Raw genomic sequence first — 20,326 nt, 5'->3', positions numbered from 1 at the left:
TGTAAATGCCTCGCTACATTCAAGGTACCATCATTGACTGTCTAAAAGCAGGGCAGGTAATCCCTACTTTAAAAAAAAACTTAATGGAGACTGCTCAGATCTCAACAACTACCGACCTATCTCAAACATCCTCACTCTGCTGAAATTACTGGAAAAATGTTTCCAGATCCAAATGTGTAACCACATAGACAATTTCCAACTCCTTGACCAACACCAATCAGGCTTCCGAAATAGTCACAGCACTGAATCAGCACTCATGCATGTGGTGGATGACATATTAAAAATTCTGGATCTAAACGAATCATGCCTGCTAATAATTCTTGAATGATCTTCTGCCTTGTTAAACATGATAGTCTACTGACCCTACTTGAATGAAGAATGGGCTTATCTGGGTCGTATTGCAATAGTTTAATTCATTCCTCCATAACAGATCAGAAAGAGTCAAGAAGAACCAATCCCCTTCTAAGTCTTCCACGGTCACTCTGGATGTTCCACAAAGATCGACCTTCTCATCTATTCTTTTCAATTTGTTCATGGAACCACTCGCAAACTCCTTAAAATCTGCCAACATTCATTATTACATGTATGCAGATGACACACAATTATATGTCAAAATCTCATCCCCAGATGACATCATATCCCTCAACTCTATTCTACAAAACATGCATCCCTGGCTCACCGACAATCACTTCAAACTCAACGCCGCCAAAACAGAATTCCTACTCATCTCACCTCCGAACAATATTCCAAAAACGGATCTCTGGATGAAACATCTTACAGCACTAAACTGCTCTCATCTTACAGCACTAAACTGCTAGATCCTTGTGAATTACATTAGACAAACATGTGAATATGCATGACCACATCAGCACAGTTACCAATGGAGGGAATTATCTATGAGCATTGTATGGAAACTTAAACCTTATCTCCCTCAGGAAGAATTCAAGCATGCGGTTCAAGCTCTTGTGTTGCCTAACTGGACTACGATAGTGCCACACTATGCGGTCTTCCTAAACAGAAATTGGCCCCTGGATGCGCCTCCCTCAATGTGTTTGCCAGACTTGTCTACGGAATAAAAAGAACCAAGCACATTTCCCCGGCTCTAAAATCCCTAAACTGGCTACCTTATGAGACAAGAATCCAACAAAAGATAGCATGAATGATGCATAAAGCCCTTGTTAGCAATGAGGGTCTCTAGTTGGCCGAGGTAGGTAACTTTGTCCAAATAGGGACCCATACTTCTAGTCAGAGTAAGGGGGATATACTTCCCCTTCTCACCCCCTCGGTAGCTTGTCACGAGCAGACCGGCTTATCTCAGAGGCAGTGGGTAAAGCATTTGTGAACACATAAGTAATACAGTGAAACACTACAAATGGACACCACACCAGTTTAGAAAAATAAGTAATCTAAATCAAAACAAGACCAAAGAACAAAAATACACAACACAGTATTAAAAACATGACTTTCAGATGGTAGAAGTAGTTCAGTTCAAAGCAGATTGCAGATGCAACACTTTTCACACAAAGTACAGTTGATGCGTCATGCAAACAAACAAAACAGGCTGCAGGGAAGGTGCTGCGTCGGTTCCTTACACTCAGGAAATGTGTTGCCCCCGTTCCTTTCTCAGGGTGAGTTGATGCGATGGGTCCATACTGCTGCACGGGGGAGGTGATGTGGCAGTTCCTTACCGAAAAGGAGGAGATACATCGGTTTCTTACTGCGTGGGGAGGTGATGCGTTGGTTTCTTACTGCAGCCCCCAACAATGCGGCAAACTTGGCACTTCGATGCGGTGCAACGATCTGGAACGATGCGTGGATTCTTGCAGTCGTACAGCAAGCTAAGCTTTGAAATCGGTGTGTGATCTCGGACTTCAGAGATCGGTGTACTCGATGCGGCGTGCTCCGATTTCTTGAGCTGCGGCAGGCGCTGCAACAGTTTCTTCAGCGATGAGTCAGAAACAGGTACGGATGCGTCAAGCTTCTCTTGTTGAAATGATTTTTCCAACTCCAGGCGGAAAAAAATCTCTAGAGTTCAAAAACAACAGCAGGCAGCTTTTTGCAGGTCAGAACTTCCAGCAAGAGGAGCTGATTGTGAAGTCTTTGTATCCCTGAGACTTTAGAACAGGAGGCATGCTCAGTTTCAAGCCCTTGGAGATCTTCATCAAGCAGGGGACACAGCAAACAGCAAAGTCCTTTCTCCTTTCCTTGGCAGCAAGTAGCCGCTGCAGGCCAACCCCAGAGAGCAAACAGCACAGGGGCAGTATTCCTCCCCAGCTTCTCCAACTCTTCTCCTTGGCAAAGGATCCTCTTGATTACAGAAGTGATATAAAGATCTGGGGTCTGGGAACCAATATTTTTACTAAAACCCTTTGTTCTCTGGTGGCAGAGAAGCCCTGTGCTTGGTCAAAACCAGTTCTGTCTTCTCTGGTGCAGCTTACTGGCAGGAGGTGGAGACAGCATTGTGTAAGGCAGTCTGGGCCCATTCAGGTAAAATGAAATCTCCTGCCCCTACTCTAAATGCAGCACAGGTCTATTCAGCCCAGCCCTGACTCATCAGACTCTCTGTAGCCACTGCTCCTCCCCACCCCCTGTCATCCAAAGCCAGACAGGCAATACACAAACCTAGCATAGGCACACTGGATGGCTAAGCAAGAAATACCTACTGTCTAAAAGTGGTATTTTCAAACACAGAATGTAAACATCACCCTCACTAAAAAATGTATTTTAACATTCTGATTTAAAGCATATCAAACTTTACTTTCCTATCTTGTTCCCAGGTGGTAGTTATATTTATAAGCAATCTCCCCATTCTATCCTATGAGAGCAGGTGCCTTGCACTAGTGAAAAGTGAAATTGGCAGTATTTCACTATCGGGACATGCCACACACACCAGGGCATGTCCTACCTTTCACATACACTGCACCCTGCCCACAGGGGTACCTTGGCCCTACCTTAGGAGTGACTAACATGTAAGAAAAGGGTAGGGTAGGGCCTGGCAAGTGGGTCCACTTGCCAGGTCAAAATAGCAGTACCAGACTGCACACAGGCTCTGCAATGGCAGGCCAAATTTACATTTACAGGCTGCTTATGTGGGTGGCACAATCAGTGCAGAATCAGTGCTGCAGCCCACTAGCAACATTTGATTTACAGGCCCCGGCACACACAATGCACCACACTAGGAATTGACTAGCAAATAAAATCAGACAATCATGGAAACACTAATCCATAACAACACTTTACGAAGGGAGCACTTGCACTTTGGCACTGAACAGCAGTGGCAAAGTGCCCAAAGCATATAGTCCAAAAAAAAAAACCACAGGGGGCAAAGGCAAAAAATACAAGTGAGACCCACGCCAACGGTGTTAGGTCTACTAGCCCAACATTTCAATACCCCCAGATATTTGGCTAAAAAAATGGAAAAATTAAGGGGTTGCAGCCCATCATGAAGCACAAACGCTCTGCTACTGAAACCACAACATTTTGATAAAAAGAAAACAGGATACAGAGCATTCTCGGGTGCCGCTCCTAAGATATGGAACTCTCTGCCACCGGACATTTGCCTAATTGCATCTACCACTTCCTTAAAAAAAGAAGCAAAATCGTTTCTGATGAACAAGTTTTCACCCTAAGCTATCACTTCTGTGTTTTATCAATTGTAAACATTCCAGTGTCTCTTGTTATGAGCCTAGACCTTTGCTTTGTTGACTACCTCTGATAACAAGTGTAGTAATTTGTGTATCCTCAGCGCACTTTACTTCATCATAAATGTGAACTTGTAAATTATTCCAATTATACCTACCCTCCTTTACTGTAAAGTGCTCTGATACCCTCTAGGGTCATGTTCACGCTATATAAAACTTTATACATTAAATAAATACATTTAGCACTAGTTAGCAGTTCTCAATTCAACAAAAACGAGTTCAGCAAAATGGGCAAAGGAAGGCAAACTTTTGGGGTTGACCATGCAGAAAGAGCAATTTCTGACAATTCCCTATTCCTTTCTTCTTTATCCCCCCCACGTTTCGACGCCCACATACATTCCCACCTGCTCAGGACAAGTGGTAAATATAAGGCAAAAACGCATATAACAGGGGAATCAGTGTGGTTTTAGGACTGGGACAATTGGCTCCACAAAGGTAATTCTCCATTGATTTGGACTATTCTAGTTATTGTATGGTACCGGGTTGATCTTACTGCATTGAAACGATAAAATAGCATGCAATTTTACTATGCAGTAAAATAGCCCCATGGCCTTGCAACTCGAGATTGTGGGGAATGGTAAAGATGGCATTCACATGCTTTACTTCCATAAGTTATAAACATGAAACAAATGATAATGTTGTTTGCAAAAGGTTTGTCTTCAATAGCCCAGGTAATATCGAGTGTTAGCCTGACTCACAGAAGGAAATATCCCACTCTATCTAGCACAAAAAAACTTTTGCTGATGTGTTATCTGTCTTAACGTCTGATTTTTCAAGATGAAAGGCCAAACAGGATGCCTGATATTTGCCTTAGATATTTCTGAATGAAATACCCTTTGTTCTGAACTATTCCCTTGTTTTGATGTGTGTTAACTGCAACTAAGACACCATAGGACGACAGGTCGTTTGCTTTTAGACATCATAAAGATAAAAAAAATGACCGCAAAGTACACTCACTCCACATTCAAATGGTCCATTGTGTCAATATTTCATCATTTTCATTGCAGGCGGAAGAAGAGAGAGATGATATGGAGAGAGTGAAGTTAGATAATAAAAGAATTCTCTTCAATCTACTGCCTGCCCACGTTGCACAGCACTTTCTAATGTCTAACCCAAGAAATATGGTAAGAGAGAGTTTTGTATAGTGTTCAGTGTAAAAATGAAAACGCAGCAGAACTCAAGTTGAAAAAATATGTGTATCCGAGACACTCTATATGAATCAACAGAAAACTTCGAAATCTGAGACTCTACGAAAAAGAGACAAACCAAAAAAACAACATGTCAGGTGCCACTTCGGAAGCAAAATCAAATTTGAATTGTCACAAAAAGTGTGTGTTTTCTATACTCCAATTTCCACTTGCATACTATTAAATAATTGCTACCGCCTAAACTAAATTTCAAAGTAAAATGGTCTATAAAGTATACATCGATGTTGATATATATAGACCGAGAACTAGTTTTCAAACAAGTTTAAAAAATATATACATATCTGTGCAACATGGCAAGGACGATGGCGGGTTCTTCCCTTCTTGCCTCCTTATCTCATTTTGGTTCTCAAACTTTGCCTAACGCGATATATTTTTTTTCAAATGCTGTTATTCTTAAAGTCATGCATAATCTCTGACTGTTATAAAACGCAAAGGCTCATGTATACCCTTACACTAACATTTATTATACTGAAGCACATTAGCACAATAGGAGATTGACACTGAAGAATCTGAGCATTCCCATTCAGGTGAACAACCTTTACGACAAAACTTTTACAACGCACTACCATTACAACGCAACCATTACAACGCATTGCGCTGGGGGGGCGCTGTAGGATAGGGAATAAGTTTAATTTACTATCCAACACCTTCACTAGTGTCCACGGGGACTGGAGTTGGAATAGTAAATTAAACGTTTCACTATCCAGCACCCCAAAGCGCTATGCGTTGTAAAGATTTGCGATGTAAAAACCGCGTTGTAAACACATGCGTGGTAAAAGTATGCGTTGTAACGTCATACATCCTTCCATTCATAATCCAACAACACACAATTATCAGAGCCCTGTATCCCTCCGCAAATTAAAATTATCTGCAAGTTAAACTATGGTGATTCTGTTTGATGTGAAGTATTTTGTAAGATGTTTGGCTTTGTGTACGACAGGTAGGTACTCTTATGCTGACTGTCTAGATGCAGTGGGTGGATAGTTGGAAATCTTTAATGACCCTGATGTAAATAATTAATTTACTCTCTTAATTTCTATGCAGATAAGTACTTAATCAATAATAACTCAATCGAAATGAAGGAAAACAGAGTCCGTGGTGTAAGAGTTTCTAAGGGTTTTATTCCTCATAAAGGAATCAGGATATCATGTTCTGACCACCACACAGGATGTCAGAAGGGATAGATGAGCGCGCTGTCGTTTATTGACAATACATAGCTTATATACTTGATTTACATCATAATGTTCAATGTAAGAGGCGTAACAGCTGAGAGAAGACAAGATAACAGTATACACGTGGTGCTAGTACATCATCAAGAGGCGTAAACTAGGCGTGAACTAGGGTGTGTGCTAGAAACGTCACTGATAGGTGACGCAAGTGGGTGGCACCAAGGGGTGGTGCTAACAGAATGTTGCAATGTCAGCAGAAATCGGAAGCTTGGATGCGCGCGCAGCTGCATGACGTGTGATAGACGGGGTGCAGGGGACTTGACATTTACACTGGCGGAAAGAGACAGAAGTCTGGCATGTCAGATCAACTTGTGCTTCTATCATATCTGATATCTGATGTTTAGGAACTAAGCTATCTGGGCAGAAAGGTCTCTAGAGCAGAAGCTATTCTATACTTGCTGTGAGTGCGTGTATAAGCGCCTGAGTGTCTGTATGAGAAGCGTGGGGGCATGGGGCCTTCCATGGAAGCATGGCAACAGAGGCTATGAATTACTTGCATAAAGACAGGTCGGCCCTTTAGCCCTGTAGCTGAGGAAGGATGTTTACTGAAGCTAGCAGGCTGGAATGTATCTTCGGGGAGGAAAACAGATAACTCGAAGATTATAGTCAATCTTGGCAGGCAGCAGGCTGAGCTGAGCACGGAGGGCCGCGCTAGAAGTAAGTCAGAGTTCACGGGTACGGGGGCTGCTTGGGCAGAGGCCCTCGCAGTCAGAAGCCAGAAAAGAGGCTCGGTGGCAGAGATTCAGGGCCTACTTTCAGCCAGGCTGAAAAACGTAGGAGTACACTTCAAAAAGACGTTGGCATAGCATACTTAGGAACGGACCATCAAACCCATTCATGGTGGGTCTGAAAGAGGACAAGTTAACGTTGGACGCAAATGTATTTGCGTCTTCATAGCTGGTACAGGAGGGAAGTTACATGCACTTTTAACTCGTACATGGAGTCGGTGGGGTACTCGCTAGGGAACACAACATGACCATAAAATTTATATTACCTCATTCCCTCCTTGTTCCCTACGGACCCTTCATGATATATCGATCCTCATAAATCGATCAGTTTGTTCTTGTAACATTATATGTTCGTCTTTCTTTCTTTGACTGTTTGAGAGGCAACTGGAATGCTCAATGCAGGATGTGGCACACAGTCCACATATCGCTGGCCCACACTGCAGGCACAGGCAACAACTGAATACTATAACAAGGCCAATGCCTAGGAAGGATAAGATCTTCCATCCCCAAGCTGTTAACGTAGTCCAGAACCAACCGGACCAAGTCCAGGTGCCTGGATTCTGATGTATCTGATTTGCAATTTTATGTAAACGGGTGATAGCTTGATAGACAGATGGTGCGTTTTGTGGAATGAAAACACAGCAACTTGACCCGATGACCTTACAGGCTCCACCTCTATCTGCCAAGATGACGTCAATCACAAGGCGATTTTGAAGGACAACAGTCCGTATAGCAGACTGCTCCTCTGTTAAGTTACCTAGAGCGGAGGCAGTTTCGTTCACTACTGCTTCGAGTGTTCTCGTTAATCTGCGTATTAATTTACTGTTTTGGACAGGCCCTAGGAAGAAAAAGAATCCTTTATTGAAATCAGTGTACTGTTCCCATGCCGTTTCTGTGTAGTCGACAAGGGGAATATCTCTTTTGGGTCTATTCGGTGCTAGATTCGTATTTCTATGGTAATCAGGGGGAGCTAGAAAAACAGGTGGCAGGAGGAAGGCAATGTAACAGGTACCATCCCAATCTGGAGGCAAACGTATGTATGCGGTATGACCACAAACAAAGTAGGAATGACTGATAGCTTTAAAGGACGATTTACCATGGTCACTGAACTCGACCACAGTAGTGCATTTACTATGACCTACGTGTACTGAACCTTTCTTGCTAACACATAATTCACCTGTGACTGGTAGTACTAACATATGGGGCAGAACTGGAGCAGTTTCAGATTCAACAGTGAGGATCATAAGGCTAATTGTGTAATTACCTAATCCATATACTTCATTTTCTAGATCAGTTCCTATTCGAGTGGGAAGTCCCTCTTTATCAGGATAACAGACGTTGAGCAGGACTAAGTTCAAGTTTCCCCAAACCCAGCCCCCATCGAAAACAGCAATATCAGGATCTAAAGAATTAATTATTTTAAACCATGCTCCACAGGAGCCATTGTGAGTGAATGGGTACGGAAAGAGAGGCAGAGCTCCCTTGTAATTCTGGTAGGGAGGGAGTCGGCCACATATCCAACAGTCTGTAGCATTATTTGTCTGATGGGAATGGTGTAACATACTAATGAATGTATTGTTGCGCAGCGCAAGTCTGTAAGAGAGTTCATGTGCGGGAAGTTCACTAAAAGTGTGTTCAGCAGAGACATTGTAAGCAGATTGTTCACGCCTGAAAATAGGCCAGTACATAGGAAGCAGAATGCTGGCAATAATAATTAGAATACTCAGAATAAACATGATTATTAGTGTCACTATGCAGTGACTACGAAGTGATTTGCAATATGTTCTTCTCTTTTCCTCTCTCTCTCTAACTCGATCTAGGGGATACATGTCAGAAACTATTTAACCGATTCACCTAGGGGAGGACTTAAACAATTAAACTGTCTGACTTGCTAGATCGAAGCTTCATACGGTAAAGTTCTTGAGGAGTCTTTTCTCTTTTAGGCACAGTAACGTCTTGTGCTTCAACACAGTCTTTGGTGGGGGTGGACGAGTCAGAGTCCTGTTTCAGTCCGTTTTTTAGTTCATTGCATAGTTTGATGTGACTCGTGTGGACCCACCCCTTTCTCCCCTCGATTTTCACGGCGGTCCTGGTGGTAAGCAGAACGGTCTTTGGAGACTTCCAGCGGGGCTCCAGCGGACTTTTCCGGTCGAAATTCCGGACGAGTACCAGGTCCCCTGGACGGACCTCATGCGCCTTTACATCGGTGTTGTCAGGGAAGGCTGCGGCAACCTGTGAACGACATGATTGGAGTGCAGACATCAAGGAGGCAAGGTAATCTGTCAACATGTTACAATCAATATCAGTGATCTTTTTCGGAACGGGCGTCCCCCACATATTCGGCGGTCTGCCAAAGACCACTTCGTACGGGGATAGCCCTGATCTCGAGTGGGCGACCATTCTCATGTAGAATAGTGCCACGGGCAGGGCGACTATCCAGTCGACCCCTTTTTCCTGACAGATCTTGGCAAGACGGATTTTTAGTGTCTGATTATGCCTTTCTACAAGGCCAGCTGCTTCGGGATGTCGGACACAGTGGAACCTCCACTGATATCCTAGCAAGAGGGAAACTTGTCTCATCAGCTCGGACGAGAACGGCTGTCCGTTATCTGAATACACGACACGGGGCAAACCGTACCGTGGGAAGAATTCACGAACCAACTGTCTGGCAGTGGTCGGAGCAGTGTAGTCTGGGACTGGGTATGCTTCGGTCCAGCGGGACAGAGCACAAACAATTACAAGGACATACTTAAATCCTCTACAGCTATTCATCTGGATATAATCCATCTGGAGGACTTCAAAAGGGTGATCGGGAGGATGAAATCCACCTTGCTCAACAGGGACACTTTTACCTGGATTGAACTGACAACAGATCATGCAAGTACGCACTTTCTGTTTTGCTGCTGCTCGTAAGTGTTTGTTGTACCAGAGATTCTGTAAACTGTCTAACATGGCTTTCTCTCCAAGATGGGCAGGACTATGTGCTGTATTTATCATGACTTGAACCATTGAGTCGGGGAGAAACCATATAGATTTTCCCTTCGTCACCCAACCTTGATCTGTCTGAATCCCTCCTAGTTCAGTCCATTTCTTTATCTCCTCTGGAGTAGCATGTGTCTGGATATCAATTACATCTAGGGCGGGATCTCTAACTGCCATACACTGGGTCTGGACTATTGTCTTTGTCACATCAGTAGTCTGGGTGTGAGTCAGTGCTGTATGTTTTGCTGTCTGGTCTGCCAGGTCGTTACCCTGGGAAACAGAATCTGTGACTTTAGTATGTGCCTTACACTTCATGACTGATATGCCCGAGGGCAAATGTATTGCTTCTAACAGTGCTTGAATGAGGGGGCCATGTTGGATCTTGGCCCCATGGGAAGTCAGAAAACCTCGTTCTTGCCAGAGGACTCCGAAGTCGTGTACAACTCCGAAGGCATAGCGGGAATCTGTGTATATGTTAACATTTCTGTTCTTGGCTAGAATACAGGCTCGAGTCAGAGCGATGAGCTCTGCCGCTTGAGCAGACAGTGTGTCAATACGATGTGTTTCTTTAATTTCAGTTTCAGTGGTCACGGCGTACGCGGCCACTAATTCTCCTGTACTTGTTCTCATGCATGAACCATCCACATAAAGTGTCAGGTCTGGATTTGTCAATGGGACATCTGTTAAGTCTCGTCTAGGCTTAGTTACTGCATTAATTATTTCTATACAATCATGCGGAGCTGGATCTGTCATAACTGTAGGTAACAGTGTTGCTGGGTTCAGGATGCTGCAACGTCTGATTTCTATGTGTGGCTGGAATAGTGTTAATTCATAACCTGTCAGTCGTGCTATAGTTAAGTGTTGAGTCTGGGTTCTGTTTAACAAAACCTCTACAGAATGTGGTACTTGAACTGTTAACTGATGACCTAAAACAATTGAATCACTTTGTCTTATTGCTAACGCTGTTGCTGCTACTGACTTTAAGCACGCAGGGAGTGCTTGAGCTACTGAATCCAATGTACTAGAAAAATAAGCACAAGGCTTATGTGAACCTGCTTGGTCTTGAGTGAGGACAGACAACGCTGTGCCATCACGTTCTGTAACAAAAAGTGTAAACGGTTTGCTGTAACATGGTGTCGCTAAAACTGGTGCTTGGCATAAAACTTTCTTTAATTCTTCAAAAGCTTGTGTGTGTTCCTGAGTCCAAGGGAGGACAGTCGAAGTCGCTGCCTCCTGTGTCGTTAACTGGATGAGTGGTTTAGCTAGAAATGCATACTGGGGAATCCATTGTCTGCAGTACGAGGTGAGGCCTATGAAGGCCCGCACTTCCTTTTGTGTCTTGGGTTGCGGCATGTTCACAATTAACTGAATGCGATCGGGAGTGAGCTGTCTCCCCACTTTGGACAGCAAGTGACCCAAGTACACAACTTGCTGAACACAGAATTGTAGCTTCGAAGGAGACACCTTGTGTCCCTTGTCGGCCAGGAAATGTAAAACTGTCAGTGATGCTTTTTCACATTCGGGCTCACTTCGTGCGGTGATCAGCAGATCATCGACGTATTGTAGTAAAGCGGTGTTAACTGGCATTTGAATACAATCTAGTTGTCTTTTCAGTGCTTGACTATAGATGCTGGGGCTTTCTGTGAATCCTTGAGGTGCGCGCGAAAATTTGAAACTGCGTCCATTTAAACAGAATCCGAAGAGATATTGGCTCTCTGGATCAATAGGCACGCTGAAGAAGGCGTTCTTGAGATCAATTACAGTAAAGAACGTTGCTTCTGAATCAATAGCAGTCAAGAGAGATGATATATCGGGGACCACAGGATACTGTGGGATAATGCATTTATTCAATTCTCGAAGATCAATCACCAGCCGATATACTGGCGGTGCATTGGGATCAGTACGTTTAAGAATCGGAATGATGGGTGAGTTACAGATATTGGAGTCGGTCTCGACGACCACTCCTTGGGCAATGAGCTCTTCAATGATTTTCAGTAAAGCCGCTACAGCATCGGGTGGTAACTTGTATTGTCTGATTCTGGGTAATACAACACCTGCCTTGAGGGTAACGCGGTATGGTGTAATGTGCATACATCCTACATCAGTTGGGCCTTTTGCCCACAAGTAATCAGGTACATTTTTCAATCTGACGTCAAACTCACGAAGGACGTAATGACCCTTGAAATCCCGCAGAAAGAGTCTAACCCCCTCCGGGGAGCAGCATATTATAGCTCCTAGAGCCTTCAGTGTTTTAATTCCTAACAGATTTTCCGGACATGATTTTGTTAGCAACAGGTCTGTAACGCGTGATAATGGACCCACAGCCAGGGGAACTGGTTCTGATACTTCATTTACAATAGGTTGTCCTGAAAAACCAAGGGAAACATTTTGTGAGCCTGAGAGGGGTGCCCCTGGAACTTCGTCATGACTTATTGTAGTGCGACTTGCCCCTGTGTCAATTAAAAACTTTCTATCTTTCCCCAATACTTGACTGTGTACATAAGGACCTTCTTGATCTACAGGAATCTCGATAAGAGGCAAGCCACCTTCCCTCTCTAGGCTGTTTCATGTATATCGGGAATATTCGGGGTAAGCAGACTGGGCATACTGGTACATCTGTTGTGAGACTTGCTGAGTTGCAGCAATGGGCTGTGGCTGTGGTACTGCTACGGTCTGTGCTGTCTGTGCAGATGCATGCATGGGCTGTGTATTCTGTGTAGACTGATGCTGGTTATGGTCTTGTCTAGGCGGATGCGGTCTCTCTTTAGTTTTACCTGTCGCTATGTTATGTTTCAGAACTGCACATTCGCGTACGTAGTGACCTGGCTGCTTGCAATAATTGCATGTCCCTTTAACAGGAGCTGCAGCGTGACTTGTCTGGGTCGTACCTTTCCTGTGACTGTCGGATGGGACCGTCTGGGCTACTAACATTTTCATTTTCGTGTCTTTCATGCGCTTCTGTTCCTGATCTTGTTCTTCCCTAATTCTATTCTGGTGATATTGTAACATTTGTAACATCTGGGATGGCGTATTTGCTTGCCATGTACTCTCGACTTTATACACTCTATTTTTAACTAACGGTAGGGAATTCTCGACTAACTTTGATACAAAAAGATGTGGGTACGACTCGCTACTTGGCTGGAGGCCACTATTGATAATAAAACATTTCTCGAATCTTGAATAAAAGTCGCTAGTATCTTCATCATGTTTCTGTTTACAGGACGAGATTGCATCCCAATCCTCCTTTCTAGTTGTCAATAATCTGGGCAGGACCTGTACTATCAAACCTGGTAATGCTTTAGTTTTGTCCCCAAGGCCTAACCCTGGAACCCGTTTTTTCTCTTCGTCTTCTATTTCTGCCCAGGCAATCTTTGTGTCTCCCACCTCCCATTCCTTTTCCTTTAATTTCTCGAATATACCCGTAGGCAATAATACTTTCAACATTTTCATGATATCATCATATGTGTAGTCCCCCATTAATAACATGTCTTTAAGCTCTCTATGGAAACCTGCAGGGTCTTTATCATGGCATGGTACTAATTTCTTCATTTCTAACAGTTCTAATTTAGTCAGAGGCGTGTGCACATACACGCGTTTCAAAACCTTGTCCTCACCCATAACAGGGTGTACTTCTCGTAAGGGGTTCTGACTTTCAATACCACCCCCGCACTGCATATGGTACATTTTCCTTTCTGGAGGTGGGGCGGGGACATATTCAGGACTTACAAAGGTATCATATCTGCGTCGTTGTTCTAGAATTATTTGAACTAATTTAGTGCTTAGGCCTCTCCATCTATCCATCAGTAGTGCTTCTAGTGTCTCATGTAAGGGACCTGGATCGGAATAATGTTTTCTGTACTTAATGAGAAGGTGCTGAATCATATATACCCCTGCTAATTTCTGTTCGTCGGGGGAGAGGTTCAGAAATGTCTGTGCTACGGTGTCATCATTATATATGTCTGCATTTTCGGCCCATGATACCGCTGATCGGGCTAATTCTTGTTCATCCATAGAATTGAGTACATGGTACCCCACTCGATCTCGAAGCCGTTTATCAGTTTCCTGGAACTGATGCTCAGCAGAATTCGGATTCGTTAAGGCAGAGAAGAAAACTCTCTTGCTTTCTGGACGGATACCCTTCCTAAGATAAGTTCCCTTACCTACATATGCTATAGTGCTTGTAGTCGGTTCTAGTTCTTCAGATTCTTCTTCCTCCTCGGAGGGAGCCTTTTCTTTCTCTTTCTCGTGTACTGCTATCACTGCTTTCTTAATCTTTTTATACATGGCCTCTATGCAATTTTGTCTGTCATGTTTTCCATCAGCTATATTTTGACCCCACTTGTTCAATGCATCTAATTCACTCTGATCTGTTCCGGGCCTGTCTCGTTCTCTTATTAGACAATTTATGAAAAATCGTAGTATCAGTGCTTGCATGTTAACTTTCTGTTTCTCCAGGGCATCCTTAATACTGTCGGGGTCCTTTCCCGTTTGAACGAACTCATATATTCTATCTAGGCGCTCCTTCATTCCTGCATAACATAACAAACTATCAGTAGCAGATCTTAACCGTAAAGACGCTAATATCATTAAGTCGTCCTGTCCAGGTTCTGGATCATATCTACAAACTGACATATTTTCTTTTAGTGCATCAAGACGGGATGAATTAGAAGAACGGGGGGATCTGTGCGTAAGAGGACTCTGCATACCTCTGAGATTTAATCTGTGAGTCGGTGGCGGGGTCTGGAGACCCGCGGTCGCACCTCCTGAAGCGGAAACTTGGGCATTATCTCTGTGTGTAGTCAGTATCTGAATTTGTCTTTTAGTAGGATCTGATTGAAGTGGTTTCGGCAGATCAGTTTTAGGTGAGGGAAGTGGCGGAGCTGGCGGAACGGAACTAGTCTTTTTCGGTGTCGGCTGAGAGTGATCTTGGGGGGCAGTACCACCCCCGGCCCTGTCAGTAGGCAGGGCACGAACAGGCAGATTGGTGTAAGCTGGCGCTACATCTTCGAGATATGAATTTAGGAATATGTCTTTAGTAGTCTTATGCATTACTTTAGTTGGAACTAATGGTGACGGCAAATTTTTCGGTATTTCTGAAATGGCGTCAGGGGTACCATCGGCCAAAAGATACATGTTGTTCACTTTGCCATTTTGGATACGATCTATTTGTTCTACTTTTACTCGAATTCCCTCAGTAACTAATTCGTTTTCTTGGGCCTTTTCTGATTCTTTAAGCCTGTCTTCTCTACGGAGTGCTCTATCAGCACGCTTACGTGATTCCTTACGCCAAAATTCTATGGCGTCTTTCTGAGATTGTCTAGCTTTCTTTTTCCGTAATATTTCTTCTACCTTTATGATGCACTCGGCATCCCATGTTCCGTTAACTGGCCATCGGTATCTTTCCTCTAGGTGCTTGGTATAATCTGTCCATAACTCTAGATACAAGATGGCGTCTATGCCATGCTTATTATACATGAAATTACCTGGAGTGTCCCTAGGGGGGATTGGAATCTCTTCCTCTAACATCCCTTTCCTAGTTCCTATCTGCTTTAATTTGTTAAAAAACGGCATTGTGCCTACTTGATACTGAAATGCTTGATCCTTAATACTTAATTTCGCCTGTAACTATTTAAACAAAAAAAACACAATAATGCACAAAAACAATCACATTCATACCACGACATTAATCACATGAAACATTTAAAGACATAGCTAACTTCCCCCTACTCTGAATGTACCGCTCAACGATACAGATACACTGCTGTAACAGTGCAGAAATTCGGAATACTTTATATACTGCTAAACAGTACAGATACACTGCCTAAAAACAGTGCAGACCGGACTTGCGTACCCAAACCCGTCTAGATACGACCCAGCAATGGTACTCACCGGGAAGCACGGAAAACAGAAGGCCTCGGAAAACTCGACTGGACTCGACTCGGAACTTCGGAAAACTTCGGAAAACTTCGGAAAACTTCGGAAAACTTCGGAAAACTTCGGAAAACTGGTGGGCCTCTTCACACCTCGGACCTTGCTTCCTTCGGCTGGGCTCTGGTCGGGATCCTCCGCACTCCTCACCGCCTCGTCTGGGCACTGATCGCAGTCTTCGTCACCTCCGTGTGTCAGAGGGGGATGCAGGAAATCCTGCCAGTACACGTGTGGTCCGTCTAACTGATGGCAGGGGACACGGATTGCAACGCACCTTCCGGCGCGTGAGGTGGGGGAGGGGTCCCTATTCGGGCGCCAAAATGATGTAAATAATTAATTTACTCTCTTAATTTCTATGCAGATAAGTACTTAATCAATAATAACTCAATCGAAATGAAGGAAAACAGAGTCCGTGGTGTAAGAGTTTCTAAGGGTTTTATTCCTCATAAAGGAATCAGGATATCATGTTCTGACCACCACACAGGATGTCAGAAGGGATAGATGAGCGCGCTGTCGTTTATTGACAATACATAGCTTATATACTTGATTTACATCATAATGTTCAATGTAAGAGGCGTAACAGCTGAGAGAAGACAAGATAACAGTATACACGTGGTGCTAGTACATCATCAAGAGGCGTAAACTAGGCGTGAACTAGGGTGTGTGCTAGAAACGTCACTGATAGGTGACGCAAGTGGGTGGCACCAAGGGGTGGTGCTAACAGAATGTTGCAATGTCAGCAGAAATCGGAAGCTTGGATGCGCGCGCAGCTGCATGACGTGTGATAGACGGGGTGCAGGGGACTTGACATTTACACTGGCGGAAAGAGACAGAAGTCTGGCATGTCAGATCAACTTGTGCTTCTATCATATCTGATATCTGATGTTTAGGAACTAAGCTATCTGGGCAGAAAGGTCTCTAGAGCAGAAGCTATTCTATACTTGCTGTGAGTGCGTGTATAAGCGCCTGAGTGTCTGTATGAGAAGCGTGGGGGCATGGGGCCTTCCATGGAAGCATGGCAACAGAGGCTATGAATTACTTGCATAAAGACAGGTCGGCCCTTTAGCCCTGTAGCTGAGGAAGGATGTTTACTGAAGCTAGCAGGCTGGAATGTATCTTCGGGGAGGAAAACAGATAACTCGAAGATTATAGTCAATCTTGGCAGGCAGCAGGCTGAGCTGAGCACGGAGGGCCGCGCTAGAAGTAAGTCAGAGTTCACGGGTACGGGGGCTGCTTGGGCAGAGGCCCTCGCAGTCAGAAGCCAGAAAAGAGGCTCGGTGGCAGAGATTCAGGGCCTACTTTCAGCCAGGCTGAAAAACGTAGGAGTACACTTCAAAAAGACGTTGGCATAGCATACTTAGGAACGGACCATCAAACCCATTCATGGTGGGTCTGAAAGAGGACAAGTTAACGTTGGACGCAAATGTATTTGCGTCTTCATAGCTGGTACAGGAGGGAAGTTACATGCACTTTTAACTCGTACATGGAGTCGGTGGGGTACTCGCTAGGGAACACAACATGACCATAAAATTTATATTACCTCAACCCTGAGACTCCAAAGCAGGAGGAAAGCAGACAAGCCCTTTGAGACACTTTAATTCTGGGTTTTAGAGATACAGGTCTAGTACTTCTCACTCCCAAGCAAGAGGACAGCAGGCCAGCAATGTAAAGCAGGAGTCCAGCAGAGTAGTATTCCTTCCTGGCAGAGTATCCACAGGTCCATAAGAGTCCCTGTCCTTCCTGGCCTGGCTCCAGACTTACTGCAGCGGGTATGCAGGCCTTTGTGTGGCGACAGGACACAGTCTATTGAGGTGTAAATGTCAGTCGCTCCATCCCATCCTTTCAAGGACAGTACTGTCAGGATGTGGGATCACCCATCAGTCAGATCTAAGCTCCCTTTGTGGCTGTCCAAAAGGAATGCACAAAACCCAGCTGTTACGCACCCAAGATGTATATTTAGAGACAAGTAGAAAGCACTAAGGTCCACATGTATCAAAGCAAAAACTGGTCGCAAACGGGCAGATTCTCAGAATCTGCCCCTCTGCAACAAGTATTTTTGCATTTGGGATGCATCATCCCAAATGCAAAAATCGCAATTTAAGTAATCTATAAATTGCGATTGCTTAAAATGCCTTTGCATTTAAGGAATCGCAAATTGAGATTCCTTAAATGCAATGCATTAAAGTAAAAAACTAGCAATTTCGCTAATAGGGGGAGCAAAATACCATGAAGTTGAACTTCATGGTAATTTACAAAAACTTTGAAAAATGCACTGAAGTGCATTTTTCAAAGTTCCATTTTACACACATACATGCCCTTGGGGCATGTGTGTGTGCAAGATGTACTCATATGCAGATTTCAGGGGTGCAACAGGGTGTCCTTTTGACACCCTGGCACCCTTGAAATTGCATTCTCAATTTGTGATTCTCTAATTGAGAATCGCAAATTGAGAATGTCTTCCCATTCATTCCTATGAGCCTCTAGGCCCATAGGAATGAATGGGGAGGTATTCCTTAATTGTGACCTGCAATTTATGAGTCGCAATTAAGGAATGCTTAGAAAACGCTATTTTTTAAGCGATTTCTACGTTCATAGCCTTTTGCTATTCCTTATTAGCGAATCCTTATTTTTCGATAATAAGGAATCGCAAATGACATTGTTAATGCATGTGCCAGTAAATGGCTAAAGTAAGAAAATACCAACATTCTAAAAGTGGCATTTTCAGAATAACAATTTACAATCTAACTTCACCATACAATATGATTTTTTTAAATTGTGATTCTAGAGACACTAAACTTGGATGTCCCATCTCTTCTCAATAGGAAATTACACTTATCGGATGCAATAATGTAATCTCAATGATAACCTAGGGAGGAATAGACCTTACAGTAGTGAAAAATGAATTTAAGGGTATTTCTCAGCTAGGACATGTAAAACTTGAAAGTACAAGTACTGCTTTTTTAATACACTGCACCCTGCCCTTGGACTGTCCAGGACCTACCTTAGGGTGACTTACATGTATTCAAAAGGAAGGTTCGGGCATGGCAAAAAAGTTAACTTGCCAGGTTGACATGGCAGTTTACAACTGCACACAGGCTCTGTAGTGGCAGACCTGAGATATGTTTAAAGGGCTATAGAAGTGTTTGGCACAATCAGTGCTACAGGCCCACTAGTAAGCTTTAATCTACACGCCCTTGGCACATGTAGTGTACTTTACTAGGGACTTATAAGTAAATTAAACATACCATTTGTGAATAAGCCAATGGTACTATGTTTTAAGCAGAGAGAACATTCACTTTAGCACATGTTAGCAGTGGTAAAGTTCTCATAGTCCTAAAGCCAGTAAAAAGGAAGTCAGCAAAAAGAGGAGGTCTGAAGGCAAAACGTCAGGAGAAACCATGCCAAGGATGTCAGGTCTAACAAGCATCTTAACACTCAACATGAACATGCAGTAATATCCTATTTTCTGATGAAAATGGAAGGAGTGGGAGGTAGGTGCAATTTTCGGACATTTGCATGGGCTTGTGAAACATGAACTGTTGTGTCACATACAGTGAAAAAGCCTTACCCCTCAGTATTATGTTGGGTAAGTAGCAGACATTAATGAAGGATTCTGCAATTTTAGGAGCCTGATGTTCTTCAATGGTGAGCAAATCCATGGTATATTTCAGAGACAGACACAGCGACCTTTGCTCTCCTAGAGAGGTTGTTCTAGGAAACTCTGTTAATATGTTGATAGTTCATTTCTAATGAGAACAACTGACCATTTTCAAGGCCATCAATTTTATGAACAAAAAGCTGCAACTCCATTTTGTTTGTATTTGTTCTTCTTTCTCACTTGTGCCTATTTCCATCTCTAGTAGAACATAGCTAGGCTAAGAACAGAGTGCAACCTGCGACTATAATCTGGACTTGGTAAATCTATGGATTGAGCATTTTCCTTGCCCAGTAGCCACAGTTTGTGGTAAGGGAAGCCTTGTAGAGAAATAGACAGTGGCCTGGATATGAGGTCCATGTTTGCTAAATACGTCTTTTGCACATAGACTGTGAGACTTTGTGTACTTTGTTCCCCTCATGTGCTAAACATAGACAGTGCCTAGAGTTACAGCACACATTTGATAGATCTGCCAACCTTAGACTTATTGAAAATGAGAACAGTTTCAGAAAACTCCTCAAGACATGGGTCTACCAACAATCAGACACCTCTGTACTGGCTGCCATCTAGCTTCAATCTTTCATCACATCCCACTTTTTCAGTTATCCTCTGCAGTTTGCTCAGCGCCATGATGCTCCCTTGGGAGCGAACGTCTGCGCTTTATAAATACACATAAATATCAAATATCAAATACACCTCTTCCACCTTACAGGCATGTCTAGGTTTGCTACACACCTCTCCCAAACATAGATGGGAATACCATGCCCCATGACAACACTTTATTGGACCAGTGGAGCTTGTATAGAATATGACCCCAAACCATAGCTCCTACTAAGCACACACATTCACCAAAACCAAACCATGGTTCATACATATGGCAGAAATGCATGCATGG

General features: G+C 43.6%; 1 protein-coding gene across 2 annotated transcripts in view; it reads left to right on the top strand.

Moving 5' to 3' along the window:
- Positions 1 to 20,326, top strand: part of ADCY1 (adenylate cyclase 1) — a 1,293,742-nt gene that overhangs the window by 1,201,385 nt on the left and 72,031 nt on the right. For both annotated transcript variants that reach the window (XM_086966836.1, XM_086966835.1), the window contains one exon: positions 4,709 to 4,825. In XM_086966836.1, coding sequence (XP_086822962.1) covers positions 4,709 to 4,825 — 117 coding nt within the window. The remainder of the gene's footprint in view (positions 1 to 4,708; positions 4,826 to 20,326) is intronic.

This window comes from Lissotriton vulgaris, chromosome 4_1 (genome assembly GCF_964263255.1).
Source record: "Lissotriton vulgaris chromosome 4_1, aLisVul1.2, whole genome shotgun sequence".
NCBI lineage: Eukaryota > Metazoa > Chordata > Amphibia > Caudata > Salamandridae > Lissotriton > Lissotriton vulgaris.
Note: the sequence above shows the minus strand (reverse complement) of the source record. Positions and strands in the feature narration are given on the sequence as shown.